This window comes from Oncorhynchus nerka, unplaced genomic scaffold (genome assembly GCF_034236695.1).
Source record: "Oncorhynchus nerka isolate Pitt River unplaced genomic scaffold, Oner_Uvic_2.0 unplaced_scaffold_2185, whole genome shotgun sequence".
NCBI lineage: Eukaryota > Metazoa > Chordata > Actinopteri > Salmoniformes > Salmonidae > Oncorhynchus > Oncorhynchus nerka.
The window spans coordinates 14,828-30,730 of record NW_027039109.1 but is presented as its reverse complement, the minus strand read 5'-3'; the positions used below and the strand labels follow the sequence as shown (position 1 = coordinate 30,730).

At 43.8% G+C, this 15,903-nt stretch overlaps 1 protein-coding gene across 1 annotated transcript in view; it reads right to left on the bottom strand.

The window, feature by feature from the left end:
- The window catches only part of LOC115124219 (sperm-associated antigen 1-like), a gene marked incomplete at its 3' end in the record, with an annotated part of 28,171 nt that extends 13,134 nt beyond the window's left edge, over positions 1-15,037 (bottom strand). The window contains exons 1-3 of the mRNA XM_065014732.1: positions 15,025-15,037; positions 14,728-14,833; positions 14,275-14,405 (exon numbers count right to left, since the gene is read on the bottom strand). Coding sequence (XP_064870804.1) covers positions 14,275-14,405; positions 14,728-14,833; positions 15,025-15,037 — 250 coding nt within the window. The remainder of the gene's footprint in view (positions 1-14,274; positions 14,406-14,727; positions 14,834-15,024) is intronic.
- Between the last annotated feature and the right edge of the window lie 866 nt (positions 15,038-15,903).

Here is a 15,903-nt window from a genome sequence, read left to right as displayed (position 1 = left end):
TAAAACACAACACTGTCAGTCAGGGACATGAGCTTTATAACACAACGCTGTCAGTCAGGGACATGAGCTTTAAAACACAACGCTGTCAGTCAGGGACATGAGCTTTAAAACGCTGTCAGTCAGGGACATGAGCTTTAAAACACTGTCAGTCAGGGACATGAGCTTTAAAACACAATGCTGTCAGTCAGGGACATGAGCTTTAAAACACTGTCAGTCAGGGACATGAGCTTTAAAACACAACGCTCTCAGTCAGGGACATGAGCTTTAAAACACAACGCAGTCAGTCAGGGACATGAGCTTTAAAACACAACGCTGTCAGTCAGGGACATGAGCTTTAAAACACAACGCTGTCAGTCAGGGACATGAGCTTTAAAACACAACACTGTCAGTCAGGGACATGAGCTTTAAAACACAGTCAGTCAGGGACATGAGCTTTAAAACACTGTCAGTCAGGGACATGAGCTTTAAAACACTGTCAGTCAGGGACATGAGCTTTAAAACACTGTCAGTCAGGGACATGAGCTTTAAAACACAACACTGTCAGTCAGGGACATGAGCTTTAAAACACAACACTGTCAGTCAGGGACATGAGCTTTAAAACACAACGCTGTCAGTCAGGGACATGAGCTTTAAAACACAGTCAGTCAGGGACATGAGCTTTAAAACACAACACTGTCAGTCAGGGACATGAGCTTTAAAACACAACACTGTCAGTCAGGGACATGAGCTTTATAACACAACGCTGTCAGTCAGGGACATGAGCTTTAAAACACAACACTGTCAGTCAGGGACATGAGCTTTAAAACACAACGCTGTCAGTCAGGGACATGAGCTTTAAAACACAACGCTGTCAGTCAGGGACATGAGCTTTAAAACACTGTCAGTCAGGGACATGAGCTTTAAAACACAACGCTGTCAGTCAGGGACATGAGCTTTAAAACACAACGCTGTCAGTCAGGGACATGAGCTTTAAAACACTGTCAGTCAGGGACATGAGCTTTAAAACACAACGCTGTCAGTCAGGGACATGAGCTTTAAAACACAACGCTGTCAGTCAGGGACATGAGCTTTAAAACACAACACTGTCAGTCAGGGACATGAGCTTTAAAACACTGTCAGTCAGGGACATGAGCTTTAAAACACAACGCTGTCAGTCAGGGACATGAGCTTTAAAACACAACGCTGTCAGTCAGGGACATGAGCTTTAAAACACAACGCTGTCAGTCAGGGACATGAGCTTTAAAACACAACGCTGTCAGTCAGGGACATGAGCTTTAAAACACAACACTGTCAGTCAGGGACATGAGCTTTAAAACACTGTCAGTCAGGGACATGAGCTTTAAAACACAACACTATCAGTCAGGGACATGAGCTTTAAAACACAACGCTGTCAGTCAGGGACATGAGCTTTAAAACACAACACTGTCAGTCAGGGACATGAGCTTTAAAACACAACGCTGTCAGTCAGGGACATGAGCTTTAAAACACAACACTGTCAGTCAGGGACATGAGCTTTAAAACACAGTCAGTCAGGGACATGAGCTTTAAAACACTGTCAGTCAGGGACATGAGCTTTAAAACACTGTCAGTCAGGGACATGAGCTTTAAAACACTGTCAGTCAGGGACATGAGCTTTAAAACACAACGCTGTCAGTCAGGGACATGAGCTTTAAAACACAACACTGTCAGTCAGGGACATGAGCTTTAAAACACAACGCTGTCAGTCAGGGACATGAGCTTTAAAACACAGTCAGTCAGGGACATGAGCTTTAAAACACAACACTGTCAGTCAGGGACATGAGCTTTAAAACACAACACTGTCAGTCAGGGACATGAGCTTTATAACACAACGCTGTCAGTCAGGGACATGAGCTTTAAAACACAACACTGTCAGTCAGGGACATGAGCTTTAAAACACAACGCTGTCAGTCAGGGACATGAGCTTTAAAACACAACGCTGTCAGTCAGGGACATGAGCTTTAAAACACTGTCAGTCAGGGACATGAGCTTTAAAACACAACGCTGTCAGTCAGGGACATGAGCTTTAAAACACTGTCAGTCAGGGACATGAGCTTTAAAACACAACACTGTCAGTCAGGGACATGAGCTTTAAAACACAACACTGTCAGTCAGGGACATGAGCTTTAAAACACAACACTGTCAGTCAGGGACATGAGCTTTAAAACACAACGCTGTCAGTCAGGGACATGAGCTTTAAAACACAGTCAGTCAGGGACATGAGCTTTAAAACACAACACTGTCAGTCAGGGACATGAGCTTTAAAACACAACACTGTCAGTCAGGGACATGAGCTTTATAACACAACGCTGTCAGTCAGGGACATGAGCTTTAAAACACAACACTGTCAGTCAGGGACATGAGCTTTAAAACACAACGCTGTCAGTCAGGGACATGAGCTTTAAAACACTGTCAGTCAGGGACATGAGCTTTAAAACACAACGCTGTCAGTCAGGGACATGAGCTTTAAAACACAACGCTGTCAGTCAGGGACATGAGCTTTAAAACACTGTCAGTCAGGGACATGAGCTTTAAAACACAACACTGTCAGTCAGGGACATGAGCTTTAAAACACAACACTGTCAGTCAGGGACATGAGCTTTAAAACACAACGCTGTCAGTCAGGGACATGAGCTTTAAAACACAGTCAGTCAGGGACATGAGCTTTAAAACACAACACTGTCAGTCAGGGACATGAGCTTTAAAACACAACACTGTCAGTCAGGGACATGAGCTTTATAACACAACGCTGTCAGTCAGGGACATGAGCTTTAAAACACAACGCTGTCAGTCAGGGACATGAGCTTTAAAACACAACGCTGTCAGTCAGGGACATGAGCTTTAAAACACAACGCTGTCAGTCAGGGACATGAGCTTTAAAACACTGTCAGTCAGGGACATGAGCTTTAAAACACAACGCTGTCAGTCAGGGACATGAGCTTTAAAACACAACGCTGTCAGTCAGGGACATGAGCTTTAAAACACTGTCAGTCAGGGACATGAGCTTTAAAACACAACGCTGTCAGTCAGGGACATGAGCTTTAAAACACAACGCTGTCAGTCAGGGACATGAGCTTTAAAACACAACACTGTCAGTCAGGGACATGAGCTTTAAAACACTGTCAGTCAGGGACATGAGCTTTAAAACACAACGCTGTCAGTCAGGGACATGAGCTTTAAAACACAACGCTGTCAGTCAGGGACATGAGCTTTAAAACACAACGCTGTCAGTCAGGGACATGAGCTTTAAAACACAACGCTGTCAGTCAGGGACATGAGCTTTAAAACACAACACTGTCAGTCAGGGACATGAGCTTTAAAACACTGTCAGTCAGGGACATGAGCTTTAAAACACAACACTATCAGTCAGGGACATGAGCTTTAAAACACAACGCTGTCAGTCAGGGACATGAGCTTTAAAACACAACACTGTCAGTCAGGGACATGAGCTTTAAAACACAACGCTGTCAGTCAGGGACATGAGCTTTAAAACACAACACTGTCAGTCAGGGACATGAGCTTTAAAACACAGTCAGTCAGGGACATGAGCTTTAAAACACTGTCAGTCAGGGACATGAGCTTTAAAACACTGTCAGTCAGGGACATGAGCTTTAAAACACTGTCAGTCAGGGACATGAGCTTTAAAACACAACACTGTCAGTCAGGGACATGAGCTTTAAAACACAACACTGTCAGTCAGGGACATGAGCTTTAAAACACAACGCTGTCAGTCAGGGACATGAGCTTTAAAACACAGTCAGTCAGGGACATGAGCTTTAAAACACAACACTGTCAGTCAGGGACATGAGCTTTAAAACACAACACTGTCAGTCAGGGACATGAGCTTTATAACACAACGCTGTCAGTCAGGGACATGAGCTTTAAAACACAACACTGTCAGTCAGGGACATGAGCTTTAAAACACAACGCTGTCAGTCAGGGACATGAGCTTTAAAACACAACGCTGTCAGTCAGGGACATGAGCTTTAAAACACTGTCAGTCAGGGACATGAGCTTTAAAACACAACGCTGTCAGTCAGGGACATGAGCTTTAAAACACAACGCTGTCAGTCAGGGACATGAGCTTTAAAACACTGTCAGTCAGGGACATGAGCTTTAAAACACAACGCTGTCAGTCAGGGACATGAGCTTTAAAACACAACGCTGTCAGTCAGGGACATGAGCTTTAAAACACAACACTGTCAGTCAGGGACATGAGCTTTAAAACACTGTCAGTCAGGGACATGAGCTTTAAAACACAACGCTGTCAGTCAGGGACATGAGCTTTAAAACACAACGCTGTCAGTCAGGGACATGAGCTTTAAAACACAACGCTGTCAGTCAGGGACATGAGCTTTAAAACACAACGCTGTCAGTCAGGGACATGAGCTTTAAAACACAACGCTGTCAGTCAGGGACATGAGCTTTAAAACACAACACTGTCAGTCAGGGACATGAGCTTTAAAACACTGTCAGTCAGGGACATGAGCTTTAAAACACAACACTGTCAGTCAGGGACATGAGCTTTAAAACACAACGCTGTCAGTCAGGGACATGAGCTTTAAAACACAGTCAGTCAGGGACATGAGCTTTAAAACACAACACTGTCAGTCAGGGACATGAGCTTTAAAACACAGTCAGTCAGGGACATGAGCTTTAAAACACAACGCTGTCAGTCAGGGACATGAGCTTTAAAACACAACGCTATCAGTCAGGGACATGAGCTTTAAAACACAACACTGTCAGTCAGGGACATGAGCTTTAAAACACAGTCAGTCAGGGACATGAGCTTTAAAACACTGTCAGTCAGGGACATGAGCTTTATAACACAACGCTGTCAGTCAGGGACATGAGCTTTAAAACACAATGCTGTCAGTCTGGGACATGAGCTTTAAAACACTGTCAGTCAGGGACATGAGCTTTAAAACACAATGCTGTCAGTCTGGGACATGAGCTTTAAAACACAACACTGTCAGTCAGGGACATGAGCTTTATAACACAACGCTGTCAGTCAGGGACATGAGCTTTAAAACACAACGCTGTCAGTCAGGGACATGAGCTTTAAAACGCTGTCAGTCAGGGACATGAGCTTTAAAACACTGTCAGTCAGGGACATGAGCTTTAAAACACAATGCTGTCAGTCAGGGACATGAGCTTTAAAACACTGTCAGTCAGGGACATGAGCTTTAAAACACAACGCTCTCAGTCAGGGACATGAGCTTTAAAACACAACGCAGTCAGTCAGGGACATGAGCTTTAAAACACAACGCTGTCAGTCAGGGACATGAGCTTTAAAACACAACGCTGTCAGTCAGGGACATGAGCTTTAAAACACAACACTGTCAGTCAGGGACATGAGCTTTAAAACACAGTCAGTCAGGGACATGAGCTTTAAAACACTGTCAGTCAGGGACATGAGCTTTAAAACACTGTCAGTCAGGGACATGAGCTTTAAAACACTGTCAGTCAGGGACATGAGCTTTAAAACACAACACTGTCAGTCAGGGACATGAGCTTTAAAACACAACACTGTCAGTCAGGGACATGAGCTTTAAAACACAACGCTGTCAGTCAGGGACATGAGCTTTAAAACACAGTCAGTCAGGGACATGAGCTTTAAAACACAACACTGTCAGTCAGGGACATGAGCTTTAAAACACAACACTGTCAGTCAGGGACATGAGCTTTATAACACAACGCTGTCAGTCAGGGACATGAGCTTTAAAACACAACACTGTCAGTCAGGGACATGAGCTTTAAAACACAACGCTGTCAGTCAGGGACATGAGCTTTAAAACACAACGCTGTCAGTCAGGGACATGAGCTTTAAAACACTGTCAGTCAGGGACATGAGCTTTAAAACACAACGCTGTCAGTCAGGGACATGAGCTTTAAAACACAACGCTGTCAGTCAGGGACATGAGCTTTAAAACACTGTCAGTCAGGGACATGAGCTTTAAAACACAACGCTGTCAGTCAGGGACATGAGCTTTAAAACACAACGCTGTCAGTCAGGGACATGAGCTTTAAAACACAACACTGTCAGTCAGGGACATGAGCTTTAAAACACTGTCAGTCAGGGACATGAGCTTTAAAACACAACGCTGTCAGTCAGGGACATGAGCTTTAAAACACAACGCTGTCAGTCAGGGACATGAGCTTTAAAACACAACGCTGTCAGTCAGGGACATGAGCTTTAAAACACAACGCTGTCAGTCAGGGACATGAGCTTTAAAACACAACACTGTCAGTCAGGGACATGAGCTTTAAAACACTGTCAGTCAGGGACATGAGCTTTAAAACACAACACTATCAGTCAGGGACATGAGCTTTAAAACACAACGCTGTCAGTCAGGGACATGAGCTTTAAAACACAACACTGTCAGTCAGGGACATGAGCTTTAAAACACAACGCTGTCAGTCAGGGACATGAGCTTTAAAACACAACACTGTCAGTCAGGGACATGAGCTTTAAAACACAGTCAGTCAGGGACATGAGCTTTAAAACACTGTCAGTCAGGGACATGAGCTTTAAAACACTGTCAGTCAGGGACATGAGCTTTAAAACACTGTCAGTCAGGGACATGAGCTTTAAAACACAACGCTGTCAGTCAGGGACATGAGCTTTAAAACACAACACTGTCAGTCAGGGACATGAGCTTTAAAACACAACGCTGTCAGTCAGGGACATGAGCTTTAAAACACAGTCAGTCAGGGACATGAGCTTTAAAACACAACACTGTCAGTCAGGGACATGAGCTTTAAAACACAACACTGTCAGTCAGGGACATGAGCTTTATAACACAACGCTGTCAGTCAGGGACATGAGCTTTAAAACACAACACTGTCAGTCAGGGACATGAGCTTTAAAACACAACGCTGTCAGTCAGGGACATGAGCTTTAAAACACAACGCTGTCAGTCAGGGACATGAGCTTTAAAACACTGTCAGTCAGGGACATGAGCTTTAAAACACAACGCTGTCAGTCAGGGACATGAGCTTTAAAACACTGTCAGTCAGGGACATGAGCTTTAAAACACAACACTGTCAGTCAGGGACATGAGCTTTAAAACACAACACTGTCAGTCAGGGACATGAGCTTTAAAACACAACACTGTCAGTCAGGGACATGAGCTTTAAAACACAACGCTGTCAGTCAGGGACATGAGCTTTAAAACACAGTCAGTCAGGGACATGAGCTTTAAAACACAACACTGTCAGTCAGGGACATGAGCTTTAAAACACAACACTGTCAGTCAGGGACATGAGCTTTATAACACAACGCTGTCAGTCAGGGACATGAGCTTTAAAACACAACACTGTCAGTCAGGGACATGAGCTTTAAAACACAACGCTGTCAGTCAGGGACATGAGCTTTAAAACACTGTCAGTCAGGGACATGAGCTTTAAAACACAACGCTGTCAGTCAGGGACATGAGCTTTAAAACACAACGCTGTCAGTCAGGGACATGAGCTTTAAAACACTGTCAGTCAGGGACATGAGCTTTAAAACACAACACTGTCAGTCAGGGACATGAGCTTTAAAACACAACACTGTCAGTCAGGGACATGAGCTTTAAAACACAACGCTGTCAGTCAGGGACATGAGCTTTAAAACACAGTCAGTCAGGGACATGAGCTTTAAAACACAACACTGTCAGTCAGGGACATGAGCTTTAAAACACAACACTGTCAGTCAGGGACATGAGCTTTATAACACAACGCTGTCAGTCAGGGACATGAGCTTTAAAACACAACGCTGTCAGTCAGGGACATGAGCTTTAAAACACAACGCTGTCAGTCAGGGACATGAGCTTTAAAACACAACGCTGTCAGTCAGGGACATGAGCTTTAAAACACTGTCAGTCAGGGACATGAGCTTTAAAACACAACGCTGTCAGTCAGGGACATGAGCTTTAAAACACAACGCTGTCAGTCAGGGACATGAGCTTTAAAACACTGTCAGTCAGGGACATGAGCTTTAAAACACAACGCTGTCAGTCAGGGACATGAGCTTTAAAACACAACGCTGTCAGTCAGGGACATGAGCTTTAAAACACAACACTGTCAGTCAGGGACATGAGCTTTAAAACACTGTCAGTCAGGGACATGAGCTTTAAAACACAACGCTGTCAGTCAGGGACATGAGCTTTAAAACACAACGCTGTCAGTCAGGGACATGAGCTTTAAAACACAACGCTGTCAGTCAGGGACATGAGCTTTAAAACACAACGCTGTCAGTCAGGGACATGAGCTTTAAAACACAACACTGTCAGTCAGGGACATGAGCTTTAAAACACTGTCAGTCAGGGACATGAGCTTTAAAACACAACACTATCAGTCAGGGACATGAGCTTTAAAACACAACGCTGTCAGTCAGGGACATGAGCTTTAAAACACAACACTGTCAGTCAGGGACATGAGCTTTAAAACACAACGCTGTCAGTCAGGGACATGAGCTTTAAAACACAACACTGTCAGTCAGGGACATGAGCTTTAAAACACAGTCAGTCAGGGACATGAGCTTTAAAACACTGTCAGTCAGGGACATGAGCTTTAAAACACTGTCAGTCAGGGACATGAGCTTTAAAACACTGTCAGTCAGGGACATGAGCTTTAAAACACAACACTGTCAGTCAGGGACATGAGCTTTAAAACACAACACTGTCAGTCAGGGACATGAGCTTTAAAACACAACGCTGTCAGTCAGGGACATGAGCTTTAAAACACAGTCAGTCAGGGACATGAGCTTTAAAACACAACACTGTCAGTCAGGGACATGAGCTTTAAAACACAACACTGTCAGTCAGGGACATGAGCTTTATAACACAACGCTGTCAGTCAGGGACATGAGCTTTAAAACACAACACTGTCAGTCAGGGACATGAGCTTTAAAACACAACGCTGTCAGTCAGGGACATGAGCTTTAAAACACAACGCTGTCAGTCAGGGACATGAGCTTTAAAACACTGTCAGTCAGGGACATGAGCTTTAAAACACAACGCCGTCAGTCAGGGACATGAGCTTTAAAACACAACGCTGTCAGTCAGGGACATGAGCTTTAAAACACTGTCAGTCAGGGACATGAGCTTTAAAACACAACGCTGTCAGTCAGGGACATGAGCTTTAAAACACAACGCTGTCAGTCAGGGACATGAGCTTTAAAACACAACACTGTCAGTCAGGGACATGAGCTTTAAAACACTGTCAGTCAGGGACATGAGCTTTAAAACACAACGCTGTCAGTCAGGGACATGAGCTTTAAAACACAACGCTGTCAGTCAGGGACATGAGCTTTAAAACACAACGCTGTCAGTCAGGGACATGAGCTTTAAAACACAACGCTGTCAGTCAGGGACATGAGCTTTAAAACACAACGCTGTCAGTCAGGGACATGAGCTTTAAAACACAACACTGTCAGTCAGGGACATGAGCTTTAAAACACTGTCAGTCAGGGACATGAGCTTTAAAACACAACACTGTCAGTCAGGGACATGAGCTTTAAAACACAACGCTGTCAGTCAGGGACATGAGCTTTAAAACACAGTCAGTCAGGGACATGAGCTTTAAAACACAACACTGTCAGTCAGGGACATGAGCTTTAAAACACAACACTGTCAGTCAGGGACATGAGCTTTATAACACAACGCTGTCAGTCAGGGACATGAGCTTTAAAACACAACACTGTCAGTCAGGGACATGAGCTTTAAAACACAACGCTGTCAGTCAGGGACATGAGCTTTAAAACACAACGCTGTCAGTCAGGGACATGAGCTTTAAAACACTGTCAGTCAGGGACATGAGCTTTAAAACACAACGCTGTCAGTCAGGGACATGAGCTTTAAAACACAACGCTGTCAGTCAGGGACATGAGCTTTAAAACACTGTCAGTCAGGGACATGAGCTTTAAAACACAACACTGTCAGTCAGGGACATGAGCTTTAAAACACAACACTGTCAGTCAGGGACATGAGCTTTAAAACACAACGCTGTCAGTCAGGGACATGAGCTTTAAAACACAGTCAGTCAGGGACATGAGCTTTAAAACACAACACTGTCAGTCAGGGACATGAGCTTTAAAACACAACACTGTCAGTCAGGGACATGAGCTTTATAACACAACGCTGTCAGTCAGGGACATGAGCTTTAAAACACAACACTGTCAGTCAGGGACATGAGCTTTAAAACACAACGCTGTCAGTCAGGGACATGAGCTTTAAAACACAACGCTGTCAGTCAGGGACATGAGCTTTAAAACACTGTCAGTCAGGGACATGAGCTTTAAAACACAACGCTGTCAGTCAGGGACATGAGCTTTAAAACACAACGCTGTCAGTCAGGGACATGAGCTTTAAAACACTGTCAGTCAGGGACATGAGCTTTAAAACACAACGCTGTCAGTCAGGGACATGAGCTTTAAAACACAACGCTGTCAGTCAGGGACATGAGCTTTAAAACACAACACTGTCAGTCAGGGACATGAGCTTTAAAACACTGTCAGTCAGGGACATGAGCTTTAAAACACAACGCTGTCAGTCAGGGACATGAGCTTTAAAACACAACGCTGTCAGTCAGGGACATGAGCTTTAAAACACAACGCTGTCAGTCAGGGACATGAGCTTTAAAACACAACGCTGTCAGTCAGGGACATGAGCTTTAAAACACAACACTGTCAGTCAGGGACATGAGCTTTAAAACACTGTCAGTCAGGGACATGAGCTTTAAAACACAACACTATCAGTCAGGGACATGAGCTTTAAAACACAACGCTGTCAGTCAGGGACATGAGCTTTAAAACACAACACTGTCAGTCAGGGACATGAGCTTTAAAACACAACGCTGTCAGTCAGGGACATGAGCTTTAAAACACAACACTGTCAGTCAGGGACATGAGCTTTAAAACACAGTCAGTCAGGGACATGAGCTTTAAAACACTGTCAGTCAGGGACATGAGCTTTAAAACACTGTCAGTCAGGGACATGAGCTTTAAAACACTGTCAGTCAGGGACATGAGCTTTAAAACACAACACTGTCAGTCAGGGACATGAGCTTTAAAACACAACACTGTCAGTCAGGGACATGAGCTTTAAAACACAACGCTGTCAGTCAGGGACATGAGCTTTAAAACACAGTCAGTCAGGGACATGAGCTTTAAAACACAACACTGTCAGTCAGGGACATGAGCTTTAAAACACAACACTGTCAGTCAGGGACATGAGCTTTATAACACAACGCTGTCAGTCAGGGACATGAGCTTTAAAACACAACGCTGTCAGTCAGGGACATGAGCTTTAAAACACTGTCAGTCAGGGACATGAGCTTTAAAACACAACGCTGTCAGTCAGGGACATGAGCTTTAAAACACAACGCTGTCAGTCAGGGACATGAGCTTTAAAACACTGTCAGTCAGGGACATGAGCTTTAAAACACAACGCTGTCAGTCAGGGACATGAGCTTTAAAACACAACGCTGTCAGTCAGGGACATGAGCTTTAAAACACAACACTGTCAGTCAGGGACATGAGCTTTAAAACACTGTCAGTCAGGGACATGAGCTTTAAAACACAACGCTGTCAGTCAGGGACATGAGCTTTAAAACACAACGCTGTCAGTCAGGGACATGAGCTTTAAAACACAACGCTGTCAGTCAGGGACATGAGCTTTAAAACACAACGCTGTCAGTCAGGGACATGAGCTTTAAAACACAACGCTGTCAGTCAGGGACATGAGCTTTAAAACACAACACTGTCAGTCAGGGACATGAGCTTTAAAACACTGTCAGTCAGGGACATGAGCTTTAAAACACAACACTATCAGTCAGGGACATGAGCTTTAAAACACAACGCTGTCAGTCAGGGACATGAGCTTTAAAACACAACACTATCAGTCAGGGACATGAGCTTTAAAACACAACGCTGTCAGTCAGGGACATGAGCTTTATAACACAACACTGTCAGTCAGGGACATGAGCTTTATAACACAACATTGTCAGTCAGGGACATGAGCTTTAAAACACAACGCTGTCAGTCAGGGACATGAGCTTTAAAACACAACGCTGTCAGTCAGGGACATGAGCTTTAAAACACTGTCAGTCAGGGACATGAGCTTTAAAACACAACACTGTCAGTCAGGGACATGAGCTTTAAAACACAACGCTGTCAGTCAGGGACATGAGCTTTAAAACACAACGCTGTCAGTCAGGGACATGAGCTTTAAAACACACCACTGTCAGTCAGGGACATGAGCTTTAAAACACAACACTGTCAGTCAGGGACATGAGCTTTAAAACACTGTCAGTCAGGGACATGAGCTTTAAAACACTGTCAGTCAGGGACATGAGCTTTAAAACACAACGCTGTCAGTCAGGGACATGAGCTTTAAAACACAACGCTGTCAGTCAGGGACATGAGCTTTAAAACACACCTTATTCCCACCTGCACCACTTTTCAACCAGGGCCCTTTGGACTCATTGGGTCCTCTTCTAAAGTAGTGCACTATATAGGGAATAGGGTGAGTCCTGGTCTAGAGTAGTGCACTATATAGGGAATAGGGTGGGTCCTGGTCTAAAGTAGTGCACTATATAGGGAATAGGGTTCCATTTGAGTACCTTTCATATTGTCTCGCTCTATCTCTAGTGGGACAGTACCTTTCATATTGTCTGGTTCTATCTATCTCTAGTGGGTCAGTACCTTTCATATTGTCTTGCTCTATCTATCTCTAGTGGGTCAGTACCTTTCATATTGTCTGGCTCTATCTCTAGTGGGTCAGTACCTTTCATATTGTCTGGCTCTATCTCTAGTGGGTCAGTACCTTTCATATTGTCTGGCTCTATCTCTAGTGGGTCAGTACCTTTCATATTGTCTGGCTCTATCTCTAGTGGGTCAGTACCTTTCATATTGTCTGGCTCTATCTCTAGTGGGTCAGTACCTTTCATATTGTCTGGCTCTATCTCTAGTGGGACAGTACCTTTCATATTGTCTGGCTCTATCTCTAGTGGGTCAGTACCTTTCGTATTGTCTGGCTCTATCTCTAGTGGGTCAGTACCTTTCATATTGTCTGGCTCTATCTCTAGTGGGACAGTACCTTTCATATTGTCTGGCTCTATCTCTAGTGGGTCAGTACCTTTCATATTGTCTGGCTCTATCTCTAGTGGGACAGTACCTTTCATATTGTCTTGCTCTATCTATCTCTAGTGGGTCAGTACCTTTCATATTGTCTCGCTCTATCTCTAGTGGGTCAGTACCTTTCATATTGTCTGGTTCTATCTATCTCTAGTGGGTCAGTACCTTTCATATTGTCTGGCTCTATCTCTAGTGGGACAGTACCTTTCATATTGTCTGGACAGCACCTTTCATATTGTCTGGCTCTATCTCTAGTGGGACAGTACCTTTCATATTGTCTGGCTCTATCTCTAGTGGGTCAGTACCTTTCATATTGTCTGGCTCTATCTCTAGTGGGTCAGTACCTTTCATATTGTCTGGCTCTATCTCTAGTGGGTCAGTACCTTTCATATTGTCTGGCTCTATCTCTAGTGGGTCAGTACCTTTCATATTGTCTGGCTCTATCTCTAGTGGGTCAGTACCTTTCATATTGTCTGGACAGTACCTTTCATATTGTCTGGCTCTATCTCTAGTGGGTCAGTACCTTTCATATTGTCTGGACAGTACCTTTCATATTGTCTGGCTCCATCTCTAGTGGGTCAGTACCTTTCATATTGTCTGGACAGTACCTTTCATATTGTCTGGCTCTATCTCTAGTGGGTCAGTACCTTTCATATTGTCTGGCTCTATCTCTAGTGGGTCAGTACCTTTCATATTGTCTGGACAGTACCTTTCATATTGTCTGGACAGCACCTTTCATATTGTCTGGCTCTATCTCTAGTGGGTCAGTACCTTTCATATTGTCTGGACAGTACCTTTCATATTGTCTGGCTCTATCTCTAGTGGGTCAGTACCTTTCATATTTTCTGGCTCTATCTCTAGTGGGTCAGTACCTTTCATATTGTCTGGCTCTATCTCTAGTGGGTCAGTACCTTTCATATTGTCTGGACAGTACCGTTCATATTGTCTGGCTCTATCTCTAGTGGGTCAGTACCTTTCATATTGTCTGGCTCTATCTCTAGTGGGTCAGTACCTTTCATATTGTCTGGCTCTATCTCTAGTGGGTCAGTACCTTTCATATTGTCTGGACAGTACCTTTCATATTGTCTGGCTCTATCTCTAGTGGGTCAGTACCTTTCATATTGTCTGGACAGTACCTTTCATATTGTCTGGCTCCATCTCCAGTACCTTCTGACAGTCGTTGAGGGCATTGTGCCAGTGTTGCAGTTGGATCTCTGACTGGGCTCTGTTGTTGTAGCCGGCTACGGTTGGTACCACTGACAGACTCCTGGTGAGGACGAGACATGGAGAGAAGAGAGACGGACCTCATTTAGCAGTACTGAAGACTGGCTATTGGATGAGACCTTCCCACCGAGGACTTGAATAAATATAAACATTGAATAAGGAAGTATGACAGAGCTCCACTAGTATCTCTATGAATATAAATGTATCTCTATGGTTTAAAGCTGAACTCTGAAGACAAAAGTAATTAAACCCATTGAATATGCATTCACTAAAAGATACTAGCATCAACTTAGCTTGAAGGTAATGACCATCCCTCTAAAGCCTCAAAGTGAGACAGCTATTAGTGTTAAGTTATAGGGTCTGACCTTGTATAATACACCACAGCTTCCTCATAGTCGTTGGCCTTGAAGGCCTCGTTGCCTTTATCCTTCTCGCGGTTGGCAACGAGGACTTTCTCCTGTTCAGTCAACGCTACAAGAACATACACATTCTATCAAGGTGACTGAGCAAGAATAGTCAAATAAAGACCGACTTCAAAGTGTACACGAATTCACGATATTAACTACAGAACAACACAATTCATTTATTTACACTTTGTGTAACCGTTAAAACGAAATAGCATCTTCTGGGACACTAATGACACAGTCAAGTATATATTTCACCTGTTGTATCCATTTTGCTCCTGATTTTCGGATGTCTAGAGTTTACAATTGCGGGGGGATCCTTTTTTGTTAAATTTCCGTCAATTTTATCACACTCCTTGTCGACATCAAACCTGCAATACAGAGTGATAATATGGTCTTTTATCAGGCTCCTTGTCGACATCGAACCTGCAATACAGAGTGATAATATGGTCTTTTATCAGGCTCCTTGTCGACATCGAACCTGCAATACAGAGTGATAACATGGTCTTTTATCAGGCTCCTTGTCGACATCGAACCTGCAATACAGAGTGATAATATGGTCTTTTATCAGGCTCCTTGTCGACATCGAACCTGCAATACAGAGTGATAACATGGTCTTTTATCAGGCTCCTTGTCGACATCGAACCTGCAATACAGAGTGATAATATGGTCTTTTATCAGGCTCCTTGTCGACATCGAACCTGCAATACAGAGTGATAATATGGTCTTTTATCAGGCTCCTTGTCGACATCGAACCTGCAATACAGAGTGATAATATGGTCTTTTATCAGGCTCCTTGTCGACATCAAACCTGCAATACAGAGTGATAACATTGATAATATGGTCTAGGCGTGATTCCTGGATCCCATACACGAATTACACAGCAGGAAAGAACTACACTGGTCCCATTCTATATAATCAGAACCTTCTAGACTCACTGGTCCCATTCTATATAATCAGAACCTTCTAGACTCACTGGTCCCATTCTATATAATCAGAACCTTCTAGACTCACTGGTCCCATTCTATATAATCAGAACCTTCTAGACTCACTGGTCCCATTCTATATAATCAGAACCTTCTAGACTCACTGGTCCCATTCTATATAATCAGAACCTTCTAGACTCACTGGTCCCAT